Source organism: Amaranthus tricolor, chromosome 15 (genome assembly GCF_026212465.1).
Source record: "Amaranthus tricolor cultivar Red isolate AtriRed21 chromosome 15, ASM2621246v1, whole genome shotgun sequence".
NCBI lineage: Eukaryota > Viridiplantae > Streptophyta > Magnoliopsida > Caryophyllales > Amaranthaceae > Amaranthus > Amaranthus tricolor.
Window position 1 is genome coordinate 18,066,828 of NC_080061.1, and position 16,668 is coordinate 18,083,495.

A 16,668-nucleotide genomic window follows, 5' to 3' on the forward strand; every position below is an offset into this window, starting at 1 on the left:
GGAGCAATCTTAGGATGGGTGAGCTCCTAAGAAGTTTTTCCGGGTGCGCACGAGTGAGGCCAAAGTGCGCTAGAAAGACTTGTTTTGATTTGTGGGGCTAGTCTACAGTCTCTATGAGTAGTCGTCGGCGGTCCGAGGGGCCGGGGTGTTATAAATGGTATTAGAGCAACCCTGCCACTGCGGCTGATTGTTTGTTCAGTGCACCGAGCAGGGGAAAAAGATCCTGAAATTACGGTTCAACGAGGACATTGTATTCCTACATGGGGGTGAGAGTAATACCCCAAATTTAGCTTGAAAAGGGATTGATAGACTACTCATATCAACAAGGTGCATCTTCTTTTCATGGGAGCCCATTTGCTAAGGACTCCACAGTTAAGCGTGCTTGGTAGGAAGCAATCTTAGGATGGGTGACCTCTTGGGAAGTTTTCTCGAGCGCGCACTAGTGAGGCCAAAGTGCGCTGGAAAGACTTGTGTTAATCTGTGGGACCATTCTACGCTCTCCATGAGTAGTCACCGGCGGTCTGAGGGGTGGGAGTATTATACAAATGGCGCAACAACTGAGCAAACTCTCAAAACCCAGTAGACAGCTGTTAAGCAACACCGAGAAAAACCCTTTCGGGCATGTAAATGCAGTTACACTAAGAAGCGGCACCACCTATGATCCTCTACCCATGGCTGTTGTTGACAATGAAGAAGAAGAGGTGGTAGTAGAGGAAAAAACACCTAATGAGGAGAAAAAGGAGGAACAACCAGCACCTGCCTCAGAGAAGAGAAAGCAGCCCACTACTGATGTATATGTACCAACTGTTCCTTTTCCACAAAGATTAGCGCGTCACAAGCTTGAAGAAAAATATGGGAAGTTTTTATAATTTTTGAGTAAGCTTGAGATAAACATTGCCTTTATCAATGCCATCCAAGAGGTGTTATCAAACAAAAGGAAACTGCCAAAAACAGGCGTAGAAACACTAGGGGGGATATAGCGCTATCCTAGAGTGCAAGGTGTCAAAAAATGAAGATGACACCAAGAGTTTCACCATTCCAGTCACATTTGGTGAAGTTTTAGTCAATAAAGCACTTGCCGATTTGAGAGCTAGTGTGAGTATCATGTCGCTATCTTTATGTAAGAGGATCAATGCTGAGATCAAGCCAACTAGGATGTCTTTACAGCTAGCCGATAGATCAGTAAGGTTTCCATTCGGAGTTGTTGAAGATTTGCCAGTTCAAATAGGGAAGTTTTATGTCCCTTGTGATTTTGTGATCTTGGATATTGTTGAAGATCATGTCATACTTATCATTCTTGGGAGGGATTTTCTGAAGACTGAACGGACTGTTTTTGATGTGTTTAATGGCAAGCTCACATTGAATATCTTGGGGGAGAACGTTGAGTATCGTCTTTCCTCAATGATGAAAGGCCCCGCCGATGAAACCCTGTGCAGAGCAGAAGTAGCAAGGGTTGAGATTATACACCCACAGTATTAATGACCCTTTGAGGTCAATCTTAGAAGGAGTTCAGGATGGAAGGTGCTTAGAGGCCACAAGTTTAAGGAAGTTGTTGATGAACTAAATTTCTATACGGTACCGGTGAAAGAAACAATTTTGTAGGCTTCTATGACGGTTAAAGAGGAGAGATCCACGCCTCCTCCAGTAGATCTAAAACCCCTTTCCTCATTATTAAAATATGCTTATTTAGGAGAAAATGAAACTTATCAAGTAATTGTTAATGTTGAACTAAATAATACCCAACTTGACCAATTGATTACATTAATTAAAATTTCAAGGGTGTCACAGGGTATTTTATAGATGATATCACTTGTATAAGTCCATCTTTTTGCATGCATAGAATATTTCTTAATGATGATCATACCACATCTATAGAACCTCAAAGGAGATTGAATCCTAATATGATAGATGTTGTGCGGTAAGAGGTTCAGAAATTACTTGACGCAGGCATAATCTACCCTATCTCTGATAGTACGTGGGTTAGCCCCGTACAGGTAGTGCCGAAAAAGGGTGGTATGACCGTTATCAAGAATGATAAGGGTGAGTTAGTATCCACTAGAACAGTTACGGGCTAGAGAATATGCACAGATTACAGGAAATTGAATAAAGCAACCCGTAAAGATCATTTCCCTTTGCCTTTTATAGATCAGATGTTGGAACGTTTGGCAAACCATTCATATTTTTTCTATTTGGATAGATAATCTGAATTTTTTCAGATCTCTATCCATCCATAGGATCAGGAAAAGACCACTTTTACTTGTCCCTATGGGACCTTTGCATATCGAAGGATGCCCTTCGGTCTGTGCAATGCCCCCGGGACGTTCCAACGATGCATAATGGCCATTTTCTCTGATTTCATTGAGGATTTTATGGATGATTTTTCTGTGTACGGAACATCTTTTGAAGCATGCTTAAGCAACCTCGAAAAGGTGCTCCGTAGGTGCAAGGAGACCAACCTCACCCTAAACTAGGAAAAATGCCATTCCATGGTACTACAGGGTGTACTGCTAGGTCATTTTATCTCCAACAGGGGCATTGAGGTAGATCAAGCGAAAGTAGAGATCATAGAGCGTTTGCCTCCTCCCTCTGATGTTAAGGAAATAAGGAGTTTCCTTGTTCACACTGGTTTTTACCGGTGGTTTATCAAGGATTTCTCCAAGATTGCTAGGCCTCTAACTGAGCTTCTCGCCAAAGATGCCCCGTTGCTTGTTTACTAACGATTGCCTTGAAGCTTTTAACAGATTAAAACAGGCTCTTATCTCTGCTCCTATCATCCAATCACCGGATTGGAGTCTCCCCTTTGAGATTATGTGTGATGCAAGTAATTATGATGTAGAGGCTATTTTGGGTCAGAGGAAGGATGGCAAGTTTCATGCCATCTATTATGCAAATAAGACATTGGATCCAGCTCAAATGAATTATGCAACAATAAAGAAAGATGCCAAGCCTCTCCTGATTTGGTGTATTCTCCTACTGCAAGAGTTTGATTTAAAAGTGAAGGATAAGAAGGGTAAGGAGAATGTTGTTGCCGACCACTTATCCCCGCTGATTCATGATGATGGAGCAAGTTTGGAAGCTCCAATTGACGATTCATTTCTCGATGAGTGTCTCTTAGCTGTAGGTATGAAAAGTGTTCCATGGTATGTTAATCTAGCTAATTATCTAGCAAGTGGAATCATTCCTGATGGATACTTATCTCAGAAGAAAAAGAAGTTTTTCTATGATGTCAAGAGACACTTTTGGGAGGACCTGTTCCTGTATAGACTGTGTGTTGATGGTGTAATTAGAAGGTGTGTTCCACAAGAAGAAGTACCTTCTATTATTTCACATTGTCACGATCTGCCCTGCGGAGGTCATGCTAGTACCTCCAACACTGCTGCAAAAATTCTTCATTGTGGTTTTTATTAGCCTTCTCTGTTCAAGGATACACATGCTTATGTCAAATCCTGTAATAGATGTCAAAGAACAGGGAATATTTCAAGAAGAAATGAAATGCCGCACAACAACATCCTAGAAATCGAATTTTTTGATGTATGGGGGATGGATTTCATGGGACCATTCCCATCTTCCTATGGGAATAGGTATATCTTGCTAGCAGTTGACTATGTGTCGAAATGGATAGAGGCTATTACATCTCCCACCAATGATGCGCGCGTGGTTTACTAAGTTCTTCAAGAAACACATTTTTCCACGTTTTGGCACATCAAGGGTATTGATTAGTGATGGAGGGCAACATTTCTTGGAAAAGAGGTTTGAAGGTGTATAAAAGAAATATAAGGTTTATCATAAGATTGGTCTAGGCTATCATCCATAGCTGGTGGCCAAGCTGAAATCAACAATCGAGAGATTAAGAGCATTTTGGAGATGACGGTTGCAAGGACGAGAAAAGATTAGGCAAACAAGTTGGATGACTCTCTTTGGGCTTACATAACAACATTCAAAACCCCTATTGGAACTACACCATACAAGTTAGTATATGGGAAGCCGTGCCATTTACCAGTAAAGCTTGAACATAGAGCATTTTGGGCAATCAAAGCCCTTAATTATCCTATACTATGTGCTAGTAAGAATAGATTGTTGGATATCAATGAACTTGATGAGATATGCTTGGATGCGTACGAGAGTTCGAGGCTATACAAGGAAAAGACCAAGCGATGGCATGACAAAGGTCTTATCAAAAGGAACTTTGAGGTTGGACAATTGGTCTTACCATTCAACTCCCGTTTGAGGTTATTTCCAGAAAAACTAAAGTCACGTTGGACGGGTCCATTCAAGATCACACGGGTATTCCCCTATGGTTCCATTGAGCTGTCGAATGCGAAAGGGGAAACATTCAAGGTGAATGGTCAACGTGTCAAACACTATTGCGCAGGTAAGTCTTTAATGGGGCCAATGGTAATGCCGTTTGAGCCCCCACGTGTTCTGAATGAGTAATGCGCAACAGTCAAGCTAACAACCTCTAATAAGCACTTGTTGGGAGGCAACCCAACTTTGGTATGTTTTTGTGTATATTCACTTTTATTTCTTGTTTTTGTTTTCATTTATGTATCATATTTTATATAACATGCTTGTACTAAGTTGATGGATGCAGGATTTGATAGTTGAGTTGTTCATGGAATGCATAAAACTGAGAAATCTGCAGAATTAGTACTGCAGGGTCGAGCAGAAGGGTGTTTTAAATATATCATTGCACTGCAGGTGGTCTCAATGAGTTATCAACTAAAAAACACACCGCTCGACTAGTCAAGCAAAGTTGGCTCGGGTCGAGCAAACAGCAGGCATCAGCAGTGGAACAGGGGAGTTGCTCGAATAGTCGAGCAGCCCTTCTATAGCTCGCTCGACCACTCGAGCAATAATGAAAGATTTTTCCAGAATGCTCTGCAGAAGAACAGAATGCAAGAAAAATGAGAACTTTACTTCGCTCGACAAGTCGAGTAAGCTCGCTCGGTCGAGCGTGGAGCAATTTCTGTTAGAATTCATATTTAAAACCAGATCTGCACGACCCAAACTTCATTTCTCACCTTCTCCACTCGAGCAACATCACTTCCTCTCACTTTCTCTCACTAAAAACTCAACCCCTAAGCCTTAAAATCCTTTAATCCTTCTACATTCACTCATTAACAATAACATTTCACTCTTCATATTCATCATTTGCATCCACATTGCTCCATTCTCACCAATATCCATCCAAATTAGGGTTTGTAAGATTGAGGTAAAATTTGTTATTCAAGATTTGAGTTTTAATTTGTTTTCTACTAATTAATCTTTGCTTTTTAGTAGAGATTTTGTGTTCTTTGCTTGTTGTGAGTCTTAGTTTCAAGGAATTTATCAACAAAAACAAGCTATGGCACCTAGGAGGCAAAGAAGGAGAGAGAGGTCTCCATCACCGCAACAAGAACCAATAATTGAACCAGATGAGGACTACCCCAACATTGTTTTCAGGAATGAAGATCAATGAGATAATTTTCAAAACCTCAAGGAAAGACCTATTCTCACTAGGTTTATTTGTGCTAATCTGCTTAGAAACCTAGGTTTATTAGAGTATACTATGCATTTCTTTAAAGCCATAGGCATGGGTTTTATGTTTAATATGCATAGAGAAACATACCCCGAGTTAGTCCTCGAGTTTCTGAGTTCCTTGAACATAACACATGATGATTATGGGGAAACCTCATTATATTTTAGGATAGATGGAATTGAGCGGCAACTCACTACAACTGAGCTTGCAGACTTAATTGGTCTGAATGACACGGGAGGGGGATTAGACTATGAGTAGTGCCCTTTCCAAATTTGGTCGTTAATATCAAGAGAACACTTGACCAACTTGCAGCGTGTCATCAAGATTTGGTTCAAGTTCATAGCCTTCACCATCATGGCCAAATCTAAGTCCAATAAGGCCAACAATAATGATTTGATTATTTTAGGCTTATTTCTCCACCCTGAATGGGGTTTAACCTTTAACTTAGCTAGACTTCTAGTCCACACATTCCACCATACCATTAATGAAACTAATCCTATTCGTACACCGATATATTTTGGCGGACTTATCACTCAAATTGCTATGCATTTTGGTTGGAGAGGGGAAGGAGTACTATCTAGAGAGACCACCACCATCAGCATGATCCATTAAGTTCAATCTAAGTGGATAGAGCTTACTAATGGTCAAACATAGTGGAAGATTCATGACCAGCAAATCGGTATCCATCTCCCCACCCAAGCTTTCTCCGATTTAATCCCAAATCGTCCCACCTATCTCTTTAGACCAGAAGGGAGGGCACTGGACCCTCTAGCAGTGGAAAGGCCACCACCACATGCTTTCCACAATTAGTACTCCGGCCGAGGACGAGGTGGCTCTTCTTCCACAAACGAGGAACGTCGCCCCTTACCTGCATTTGAGCAAGGAGGTCAATCCTCTACCTACGAGTTTGGTGGCACCTCTCATGCAACACCTCCACCCCCACCATACCGACCCTGATTCCGTCCTGGCCTCCCTACAGTGTTTACATCTGCGTATGGACGGCTTTGATCAGCGTTTGACCGAATAGAGGCGCAGCAGAGCCGGTTCGACTAATTCATGGTCGATTACCAGCGTAGCCAATATTCTATATATAACCACCATTACCAGCAGGGGCATATTGCCCTAGATCACGTGCACCCATCGTGGTACAAACCGCCACCAGGTAATGTTGGTTATGTTTATGATTCTGGGGGGGGGGGGGGGAGCGCTAGTATGTCTTTTGGTCCTAGGGCACAGGAAGAGGGATATGATGATGATGATGATGATGAGGAAGATGATGATGATGATGATGATGATGATGATGAAGGAGATGAGAGTGATGACTAGAGACCTAGCACCTTCTCTAAAACCCTTTTGTCGCATTGAGGACACTGCTCAGTTCGGCTTGGGGGAGGTGTTGTGTATATGGTCCCCTTATGTTCTTCTTGTGTATATATGCATGCTTTCATTAATTTTCTTTTCGTTTTATTGCTTTTGTAATTTAGCTTACTATTTTCTTAATTTGATTGTGTTTTCAATGCCTTGAATCACATTCATGCACATTTTGATCTTTAATAGCGTACTTGTATTTATTTTGGGCCATATTCATAAAATATGTATGATACCATGGCAAGTTTAGATTATTTCTTCTAAATTTTTGATTTGCAATCCTGTGAACCTTGAGTTTTCAAAACAATAGTTGAGCATTGATTTGGTTTGTGGCACCGCCTTTGGGCATTTATGGACATATTTCAAACCCATGAGTCATGATTGAGTCTCCTCCGCACATATCACTTGTCTACTTATAAGATTGTGGATTTGTAGCATACTTGGCATGATTTGAGGACTTGGGCTTAATGTGAATCTAGTTGTTTGTGTTAGACTATGCCTATTTTTTCCCTTCTTACCTTTACCACTATTTCTTTCATTACTAATCATCCATCTTTAATTACACATACCTTTGAACATAATAGTTAAGGTTACTATAGTTAATTTGATCATAATTTTGGCATTTCCTATCACATTATCTTCTACATCCTTTTGCATCTTCTTGAATCTTGTGTTATTTTTCAATATAAACTATATTTTATAGATTATAGAAGTTCTTAATAATTACATTGAATTTCTATATGAATCAATATACTTCCCATATATATACATTTTGATTTCAAATTACTTAAAAAAGAGAGATAGAGAGAAAGAATGAATGAATGATGATAAGTAGAAGAAAGCTTTTTATTGTAGAAATGCCAAATTTTCCTCTTGATCATATGACTAGTGATGATATCACATTAGCCTTTCCATATTTCCATCACATTACACCCTCTTTTCGATCATTTCATTACTTAACCCTCATTTTAAGAAACCTTCCCATTTCATCACATTTTCCCATTCTTGAATAGTCTACCAACCTCCTAATAAAGCATAAAAGCCTTTGAGACCCTGAGTACCGAGGTGCAAAACTTTGACACATCTCCATTAGAGGCTCACATCCTTCTTCATTGAGCCATAGGATGAGAGAATGAGTATAACTCTTAGAAATTATTGAGGGAATTATCTTTTTCATCCTTGGCCACATACCCAACAAAGTGAGGTTCATTTAATGACCATTGTGATTGGTTTGGGAGTCTTAGACCCAGTATGTTGAGGTCATTGATTGACAACTTGTTTTGAAAATGATTTGTAGAACAGGAACACACTTCAAACTTTTAGAACTGATAATCATAGCTTGCTAATCTATCATACATCTTCTGACAAAATGTGGCTTGTGCATTTATGATCATAGCTGTTGTTAGATCATTCATGTGCATCTCTATTGGTTCCCTATCTTTTCTCTTTACGATAATACAATGCTTACTTGAGGACAAGCAAGGGTCTGGCTTGGGGGAGTTTGTTAGCTACATTTTATCTTTATTTTTTACTCCTATAAGTGGCTTGTTTAGCGTGAGGAAAATATATGTTATTGCATTGTTTTATTGGATTTTACGCTTGTTTTGTTGCTTTGGTGTTTTATTTCATTTCAGGATCTAATCATCAAAATCGAGTACAAATTAGCCCCACTTTATTGCACACATTGCTTACCTAAACACCGAGGGCTCAAAGAAGTGAAACATCATGAGCCAGGCCACAAGAACATTTCAAAAAAAGCTAAATTAGACCTACTCGACCAGATTTAGCTCGAGCCAAGGTAGCTCGAGTAGTTCAGAAGCTGAGTATCACATTTCTAAAGGGCGCTCGACCGGTCAATCGAGGTGGCTCTGGTCGAGCGAGCTGCAGTCAATCTTCCAGTAGCTTCTGATCATTAGCAGGATTCAATTCAAGGGTACAGAACATCCGCTTGACCAGGTCGAGCGGGATGGCTCGGGTCGAGCAGAGCTGATTTTCACATCTAACCAATATTTGAAGTTTCTGATATTGTACCGGATGGTGGCTCGTCAGATCGAGCGAGATGGGTGGCAGCAGCTTTTGCGATCTTTTTAAATATCATTCGAGGTCCAATCATATTAACTCTTTTTTTTGCTGCTCCCAAGACTACTTAGCCACCCTACCCTATCAATTATGGGTAGCACGTCCCTCCTATAACCTAGGGGTGGTGGAGCAATCATGAAAACACCACCCCCACTTGTTTTGAATGCTATAAATAGAGAAGAGGAAGAGGAAGCTCAACATCACAGATTTAATCCTTCATTTTGAGTAACTTTTATGTATTCTTCATAGCTTAACTTTTATTTCAATTGAGAATTAGTGTTTAGCATAATTTCTCATTCAATTCGATTAAGAACTTTCAATTTCCAATTACAATCTTAATTTTAATCCTCTATTGTAACATCTTCAACCATTGGTGTATTATTATTGAAGCGTTTAGAAGGTATTACTTTGAATCATAACCAATCATCTTGTTCATCTTTAGATTGAACATAAAAGAGTAATTTCTATCTTTTGCTTATTATTGTTTTCAATTCATGTCACCCAGTTATCTTTGATTAATTGCTTTTAGGTTTATATATTCATGCTTGTAGTTCTTCAACTTATATTAAATTCATCTTTTCAGAAGTACTCTAGTTTAATTCATTCATCTATGGCTCTTAGCTTGTTTGTAATTTACAATCTTAATATGAGTATGAGTGAGTAGTTTATTTTGGCTTAGGCTAGGCATTATCACCATGTATGTAGTTTAAATTTCTTTCTTTACCTTTGGCTTGGTTGTGTTGTTTATGGTTTAAGATGGATTTTGCAATCATGTGTAGTGTCATTGAATTGAGGGCAAGAGTCAATTTTTAACGATAATCTATGCTTAAAAATTAAGTCATCTCCATGAGAATAGGTAGATGCTTTTATTGGAAATAGTGAATCTGTACTTCAAGTCTTAAATTATGCTTAGGTCCATAAGAATAGGTAGTTGAGTATGTTTTAGGAAGCTTTTGTTGCTTGAGAGAGAACATTAGTATTTACGATACGTTCTTCCCCATAATAAGACATCCATGAACTTAGGTTAAAGTTTAGTAAACACTACTTTGGTGAGAAAGTCTAGCTTATGCCTCCTTAGCTTATTGATCATTTTATCCTTGCTTTAATTCCTTGCATTCTTATTTACTTTTATGCTTCATTTTCATTAAGTATTTTTAATTGCTTGCTTTAATTATTTCTATCACCAAACATCGTTTTATACGCTTTCGAACATACTAATCGATCAAGAAACTATTAACTTAACACCCACTCTCCCTGTGGATTCGACCCATACTTTCCGTCGTACTAAGCTACGCCGTGCACTTACTGTATTACTATTAAAGGACGTAAAAACCTGATTATGTGACCGCTTCAAGTAGTCAAGATTAGCATATCGACTATGATAAACTTATGAATAAGATATGGACACGACCTTATAATGTGTCAAGTTAATGACTTTGTGTTATTGATTTTTTGTGTACTTCATGTTCGAGTGGTTGGGTAGGTCATTTGATTCAAATCCGTAGGGATATCGATTTCGGTTCAATTACTCGTGAAGTATGTTGTACTAGGCATTAATTCTATCCGTAGGAACATTGGCGTTGATGTATAAAATGGAATTATAAATTTTGTTTTTTAAAAGAGTAAGCAGTTTTAATATACTCAAATGGAGGAGGATTGTTGGACATTTTGTGCATATTAATCCCTACGAAATATCACCAAGTCCTACAAATAGTAGTGGGACAAGTTTATAAATAATACAAGGTCCAAAGGGGGGTCAAAGGGAAGGACAAAAGGCAAAATAGGAAACCGAGTCAATAAGATAAGCAGACTTGGCTTTCCTATTTGTGGAACCAAAGCCCACTCGGCTTTTGGTTATGTTTGGTTTAGTTTGCTATTTCGTCTTCTTTGATCAATGCGCTTTGGATTCCTTTCTTGTTTCATTCTTATTCTGATGTTACAATGTGTTTAATGGATTGGAATAGTGCTTATGAATTTCACAATTAACATGGTATTGATGTATGGTTATTAAATGTGATCATCAATGGTAATTAGTGAGCCATGATTCTTTGGTATACTATGACTAGTATAAATAGGGGTCTCGGGGAAGGATGTCATATACAATTTTTGAATTCTACTCTTATCCTTACTTTCTTCCTCACTTGTGATTTCAAAAAAGTTATAAAATTTTTCCCAATCTTTCAAAGTTTATAGGAGTAGTTCATTCATACACTTTGTTATTAAGTGATATACCCTAAGTACTAGGGGTGTATTGGGTTATTTGTATCTCATTGTGAATTTCAAGTTTCAGAACCAAAAGAGAAAGTAGGTGACACTACCAATATTGTTTCTGAAGACATATTAGTATCGCCTTTGCAGCGCACTCCAATCCTACCTATTGAGCATCCAATCCTACCTATTGAGCATCTTGAGCTGGAAAAGGCAAATGATGTCTTTCAAGTGATTAATAATAACTCTAATAATGTTATCGATGTGATACCAAACAAGTATGAGTTACCACCTAGAAGCACTAGTTGAATCCCACTAAGGAGATATGATCCTAAATTTGAGGCACAGAGATCGAGATATCCAGTTTGCAAAGAGAGTAATGTAAATCTCTCACATTCAGCTATGGCTTTCAATACAACTCTTTACTCTAATGGCCAAAATTGATACTATTCCAGTCCTATCCTCTATTGCTGCTAATGGCCAAAATTAATACATATGGAATAGTATAATGGGGTAGGGGATCGAACCATGAGGACAAAGCATATCAATAAACTCTATGTCTTAATATTACACGGTTTTATGGGTTTAAGTTCTAAAACTAATGACATTAATGACTAGCAAAGTTAAATGACGATGTAAATCGAAGGAAAGAAAACGAGGTTAAGATTAGATTCATCCTAGGAAAGTGATTTATAAAGAAGGAATTTTAGGTAGAGGAAATCGAACAATAACTAGTCTAGATACCTAAGAGTACGAGAGGAAGTTGGTGATTCTACAAATCACAATGAACGAACTATATAATCGCCCTATGTCTCCAAAGGAATTGCAGGACAAGATTCGTGTTTAGTTTCAAGGACTAAATATTGTTATCTTTTCTCAAATCTTAAACAATGAAGAACATAGCAATTCCTAGGGTTTCATTAATCAAACCGCCAAAAAGAACTACTCACATATGATAAATGAATACAAAGCAAAGATAATCAATGAACCAACAACCATAAACATAATGAACATTAAATGAAGCATACAAGAACAAAAGATTATGTAATGTCTATTCTAGATAGCAATAAATGTAAACAAGACAATGAATGTAATTAATAAACTCAAAAGTAAATAGGAGATTAATACTTACAAACCAATGTTGAAACTGCAATAAGAAGTAGTGAAGATTCATGAACCAATATTGAAATCTAATGCTAGAAAGTGGAAAACTCGGAAATACAAAAATTGAAAGCATAAACTATGGAAAACTAGGGTTTAATGAACTAAGAAAAGCTTAAGAGCAAAAATAAATTGCACTAAAGAATGTATTAGGGTTAAGATGGATGATAGATTGGGATTTATATAGAAATTTGGTTTATACCCTCTAAAACAAAGGTGCCTTGAAATCCCGAAATTAGCCCTTAAGTCTTGATTAAGAAGAAACTTAATATAGAAACAGACTCATTCAGCTGAATGAGGTGGCCATTCGGTTGAATATAGTAGTGAACCAGCTTTGAAGACCATTCGGTCGAATCACAGGACTTATTTGGACGAATCCTTTATATTCGGTCGAATCTCTTTCATTTGGTCGAATCTTTGTGAATTCGCCCATTCCAGCGATATTGGAAATATTGCCTCAGCATCCAGAAGCTTCATTCGACCGAATAGGTGATGCATTTGGTCGAATCAGGGAAATTCCTCTTCCTCTTGGGTGTTTTAAGGCACAAAGGGGTTTCCAATAATGCGAGGTCTTTGAGAAAAGGCTCAATATGTGTGCCAAAGCTTCAACCATATGGAAATTTACTTTGTTGCCACCAAAAAACACCTAAAACAATCATAAAACAACCCGAAGGAAAATTGATAGAAGATCGAATACTCTCTAAAGAGGGGGGGGGGGGGGGGGGGGGGGGTGAATAGAGAGTATGCCCGTTTAAATTTTTCTCTGGAAGGTTAGCTTAAGAGCTTGGGAGACCTTTTAAAACAGTATTCTGGAACTATGTGCGAAAATAGACTTAAACAAGAACAAGGTATTAGTTAATGAGGTTCAGCTATCAATAGCCTGCACCTGGCCTATGGGTTCTCTTCCAACCCGTAGGAATCAACGCCTTTTATTGATGAACTTAAGATGTCTTAGAAGATCTCTCTATCTTCTTTCACCACGTTCTTCCCCTTGAAGAACGTATTACAAGTTCCCTTAATAAAAGTACTAATCCCAATCTCACAAAAGAGAAAACAAAATGAATACTTTAAAAAGTATTCCAAGCTTTAGGCGTAGATGATAACTATAATTCTAAATTTTTTTTTCACTCTAAATCCTATTACAAATGAAAGAGTTAGATGAACTAAGTTTACAACACTTTTTGAATACTAGAACTCAAAGTAAATAAAAATCTAATTTATGAGTAGTGTTGCAATCCTTAATCCTTGAATGAAGCTTCTTATATATATGTTACGCCTCAACATAGTCTTTCAAACCAAGAAAACTTCATCCTATTATTTCGCCAATCTAATCAATCTGAACCAGTCTTCAAAACCTTGAGCCGCAAGTAAAATTGACGCTCCACTTAATACTTGTTCAAACACATTTTTGACACTATTTTTTAGCTATTTCAATTCTTTGATGTGCTGCCACGTTAATACTCATGCAAAACATTTAAAATTTAATAATTGAAATAATAACAATGGGAAAAGATAAGCCATATAAAGTTCCTATGTTTTAGCTTAATTTGAATTATTCTTCCTATTTTTAGGTGAGGTTAAAAATAACTCCACACTTATAGGAAAACCTATAATTAGTATTAACTTGTTTGCCAAGAAAATTATTTATTCAAATTAATCAAGTATTAAAACGTGTAACAATAAATAATTACCTATTAAATAAACGTTTATATTTAATTTAAATTTAACCTTATCTTATAAAGACAATTAACTTAAGTCATTTTATTTCAAACTTAATTCAATATATTTTGGACTTAAATTATTTATCAATTAACCACTTTATATCTAATATGATTTTGGATCTATTTAAACAACCAAATATAATTACTTAATTTATTTGTATAATTTAATATGTGTTTTGAATATCATCACCTAAAGGAGTTGAAACTTCAATTTCCCCCTTGATGAAAGTCAAAACCATATTTTCCTAAATCATATTACTAGGTCATTACTTGGTGAATATGAATTGAAAAACATGATAAGAACAAACACTTAGATATTTTATAAAACATATTAAGATATTATTAAGCAGAAATTTTTCAAGGCTTTGAAAACCGTTTCAAATCAGAACAGTGAACATGATATAACATAAGTATAAACCAATAAAAATACATGCATAAATCATTAATATAATAAACCATTATCCAAATAACAAGTAAATAAATAACCAACCACATTCATACAAAGATTCAATTATCAATATTTTATTATAATATCATATCAACATAATATCAATATTTTAAGATCATATGATCGTATCATAAATAATATATTATGATTATCAACAAGCATACGAATGAACATCAATAATCAAGAATGAAAATGATGGACATGAATAACATAAATATGAACATGAATATGAACATGAAGATGAACAATAACATGAAATAGCATGAAAATGAACAATCAAGCAACCAAGCAAGCAACATGCAAAAAATTAAGCTACGATGCGATGCAAAATAAAAACTAAACTATTACAAGCCAAAATAATTCTCCACCTTTTTTACTTTCGTTAAAAAGAAATAGGGATTTACATGTTTGAGATTGTATTTTTTAAAAATCCAAACTGTTTTCCGAAATAAAAAAAAAGTTCATCAAACCAACATCTTAAAAATTACTTCTTAGACCTAGTCTTCCTCTTCTTGGAAGCCTTCGGTTTATAAGGGAAGTTGTCACTTCAGCTACTGGGGTAGCCTCAACAGGTGGTGATGGTGGTGCTTGTTTGATCGGGGTAGCAACCTCCTCGTCTTTCTTCTCCTTCTCCTCTTTCTCCTCTTCCTCTTCCTCTTCCTCTTCCTCTTCCTTGGTAACATCTTCCTTCTTCTCATCAGCCTCTCCCTCTTCTACTTTTCTTCCACAACCACATCTTTAACGACCATACCTTTCATTTCTTTCATGAAAGTGTCTAACATAAAAGTTAAAGTAGACACTTTGTCGTGTAAAACAAGGATGGACATTTTCATTTCATTGACCTCGGAGTCAAGAGACTGGAGGCGTGAATGAGTGGTGTTTTCTTTGAGCGGTGGTTCAAGACAAGAGAGCTTCTTCCCATGGATCTTTTGAAGATCCTCTTTCTCAAATAATGATAAGTGTGATTATAACTCATACTTACCATTAACCTTGAAAATGCCAAGGGATGGGAGGACATTGCTAGAAAGAGATTGTGGACCAGAATAATCTACTTCCTTCAAATCAGAGAGCAAATTAAAATGGTCAAAGACCAATGTCAAAAAATTAGCATAAGGTAGAGCACTGTTTCCTAAAGGGGAGCTACAAAAATGCATGGTTGAAATGATAAGGGAGGCATAATCAACAGTTTTTACAGAAGCAACCTTCCACATTAGAATTAGGTGTGCATCTATGACAAGTTCACAAGAAGAATTTCGGAAGAGAACAGTTTTAACAAGAACGGTATGCAATAACTTTCCACAAAGATTCAAACCATTGTGGGTAAGTTGTTTTGTTGGAGAAAAATCAGAGTGAGAGGCAAGAACAAACATATATTTCGCATTTTGAAGAGCAACGAAATTGAGGGTAGAATCTTCCATATCAAAAGAGAATTTAACCAAGTCATTGATTAGGGTTTTAGAGATCACAATCTCTTGGCCTTTGACAAAACATGTTAAGGTCGGGAACCCATCAACAGTTATGAAAGACAAATTGCAGTAGAAGATTTTAACAAGAATTGGGTAAGTAACTGAAATTGGATCCGACATTTTTCCAGGAGTTGTTTGAATGAAAGAAGATACAACTTTAAAATCTTCGAACAAGAAGAAATTGTAGTCAAGAATATCAACAAAAGACAAAGAACGATGTTTGAAAGTGTTTATCCATCGTCCAAAAGCCGTATGATTTTCAAACCAATTTTTGGGAACCTCTAGAGAAGCGAGAAGTGAAGGCATTGTTGAATTTAGGGTTTCAAGCCTTAGAGATTTTGAGAATTCTCCCTTTTTCAGATTTGATGGAAGAACGAGTTAATTTTCTTTTGGGAGCCATGGATTTAATCTTGAAAGCTTGAAAGGGATTCGAAAAATTTCTTGAAAAAGATGAACAAAATCAGAAATTTTGGAGTGAAGTATGGAAAGAGACAGATCACAAGCATTTAAAAAGAAAAATGAAGAACAATGGATGTGTACATCATAAAGTTGTGATTTGACAACTTGGGGAAAAGGCAACAATGAGTGTGAGTGAAATTTGACCGGTTTGTGGTGTTTGAGTGACGTGAGGGGATGAACAAGTATAGTAATCATGAACCTAATTAAAAACTAGTTAAATTAATACTAAATTCATGAATA

At 37.0% G+C, this 16,668-nt stretch overlaps 2 protein-coding genes across 2 annotated transcripts; both read left to right on the forward strand.

Annotated features, from left to right (window-relative positions):
• Positions 1 to 545: 545 nt before the first annotated feature.
• On the forward strand, positions 546 to 1,479 carry LOC130801112 (uncharacterized). Its single transcript, XM_057664872.1, has 2 exons — positions 546 to 831; positions 1,016 to 1,479. Exons 1-2 carry the CDS (start codon positions 546 to 548, stop codon positions 1,477 to 1,479), a joined length of 750 nt encoding a protein of 249 aa, XP_057520855.1.
• An 857-nt stretch (positions 1,480 to 2,336) lies between these two features.
• On the forward strand, positions 2,337 to 4,648 carry LOC130801113 (uncharacterized). Its single transcript, XM_057664873.1, has 7 exons — positions 2,337 to 2,440; positions 2,531 to 2,708; positions 2,752 to 3,361; positions 3,470 to 3,657; positions 3,895 to 4,372; positions 4,445 to 4,494; positions 4,592 to 4,648. The coding sequence occupies exons 1-7, from the start codon at positions 2,337 to 2,339 to the stop codon at positions 4,646 to 4,648; spliced, it is 1,665 nt and encodes a 554-aa protein (XP_057520856.1).
• Positions 4,649 to 16,668: the final 12,020 nt, after the last annotated feature.

What these genes read in the sequence shown, in the direction of transcription:
- LOC130801112 (XM_057664872.1), top strand. Translation starts at nt 546, where the DNA reads ATGGCGCAACAACTGAGCAAACTCTCAAAACCCAGTAGACAGCTGTTA. An exon ending in TTTTCCACAAAGATTAGCGC is followed by an intron (nt 832 to 1,015) that starts GTCACAAGCTTG and finishes CAAAAAATGAAG; the next exon opens with ATGACACCAAGAGTTTCACC.
- LOC130801113 (XM_057664873.1), top strand. Translation starts at nt 2,337, where the DNA reads ATGGCCATTTTCTCTGATTTCATTGAGGATTTTATGGATGATTTTTCT. An exon ending in CTCGAAAAGGTGCTCCGTAG is followed by an intron (nt 2,441 to 2,530) that starts GTGCAAGGAGAC and finishes TATCTCCAACAG; the next exon opens with GGGCATTGAGGTAGATCAAG. An exon ending in GCCCTGCGGAGGTCATGCTA is followed by an intron (nt 3,362 to 3,469) that starts GTACCTCCAACA and finishes GTCAAAGAACAG; the next exon opens with GGAATATTTCAAGAAGAAAT.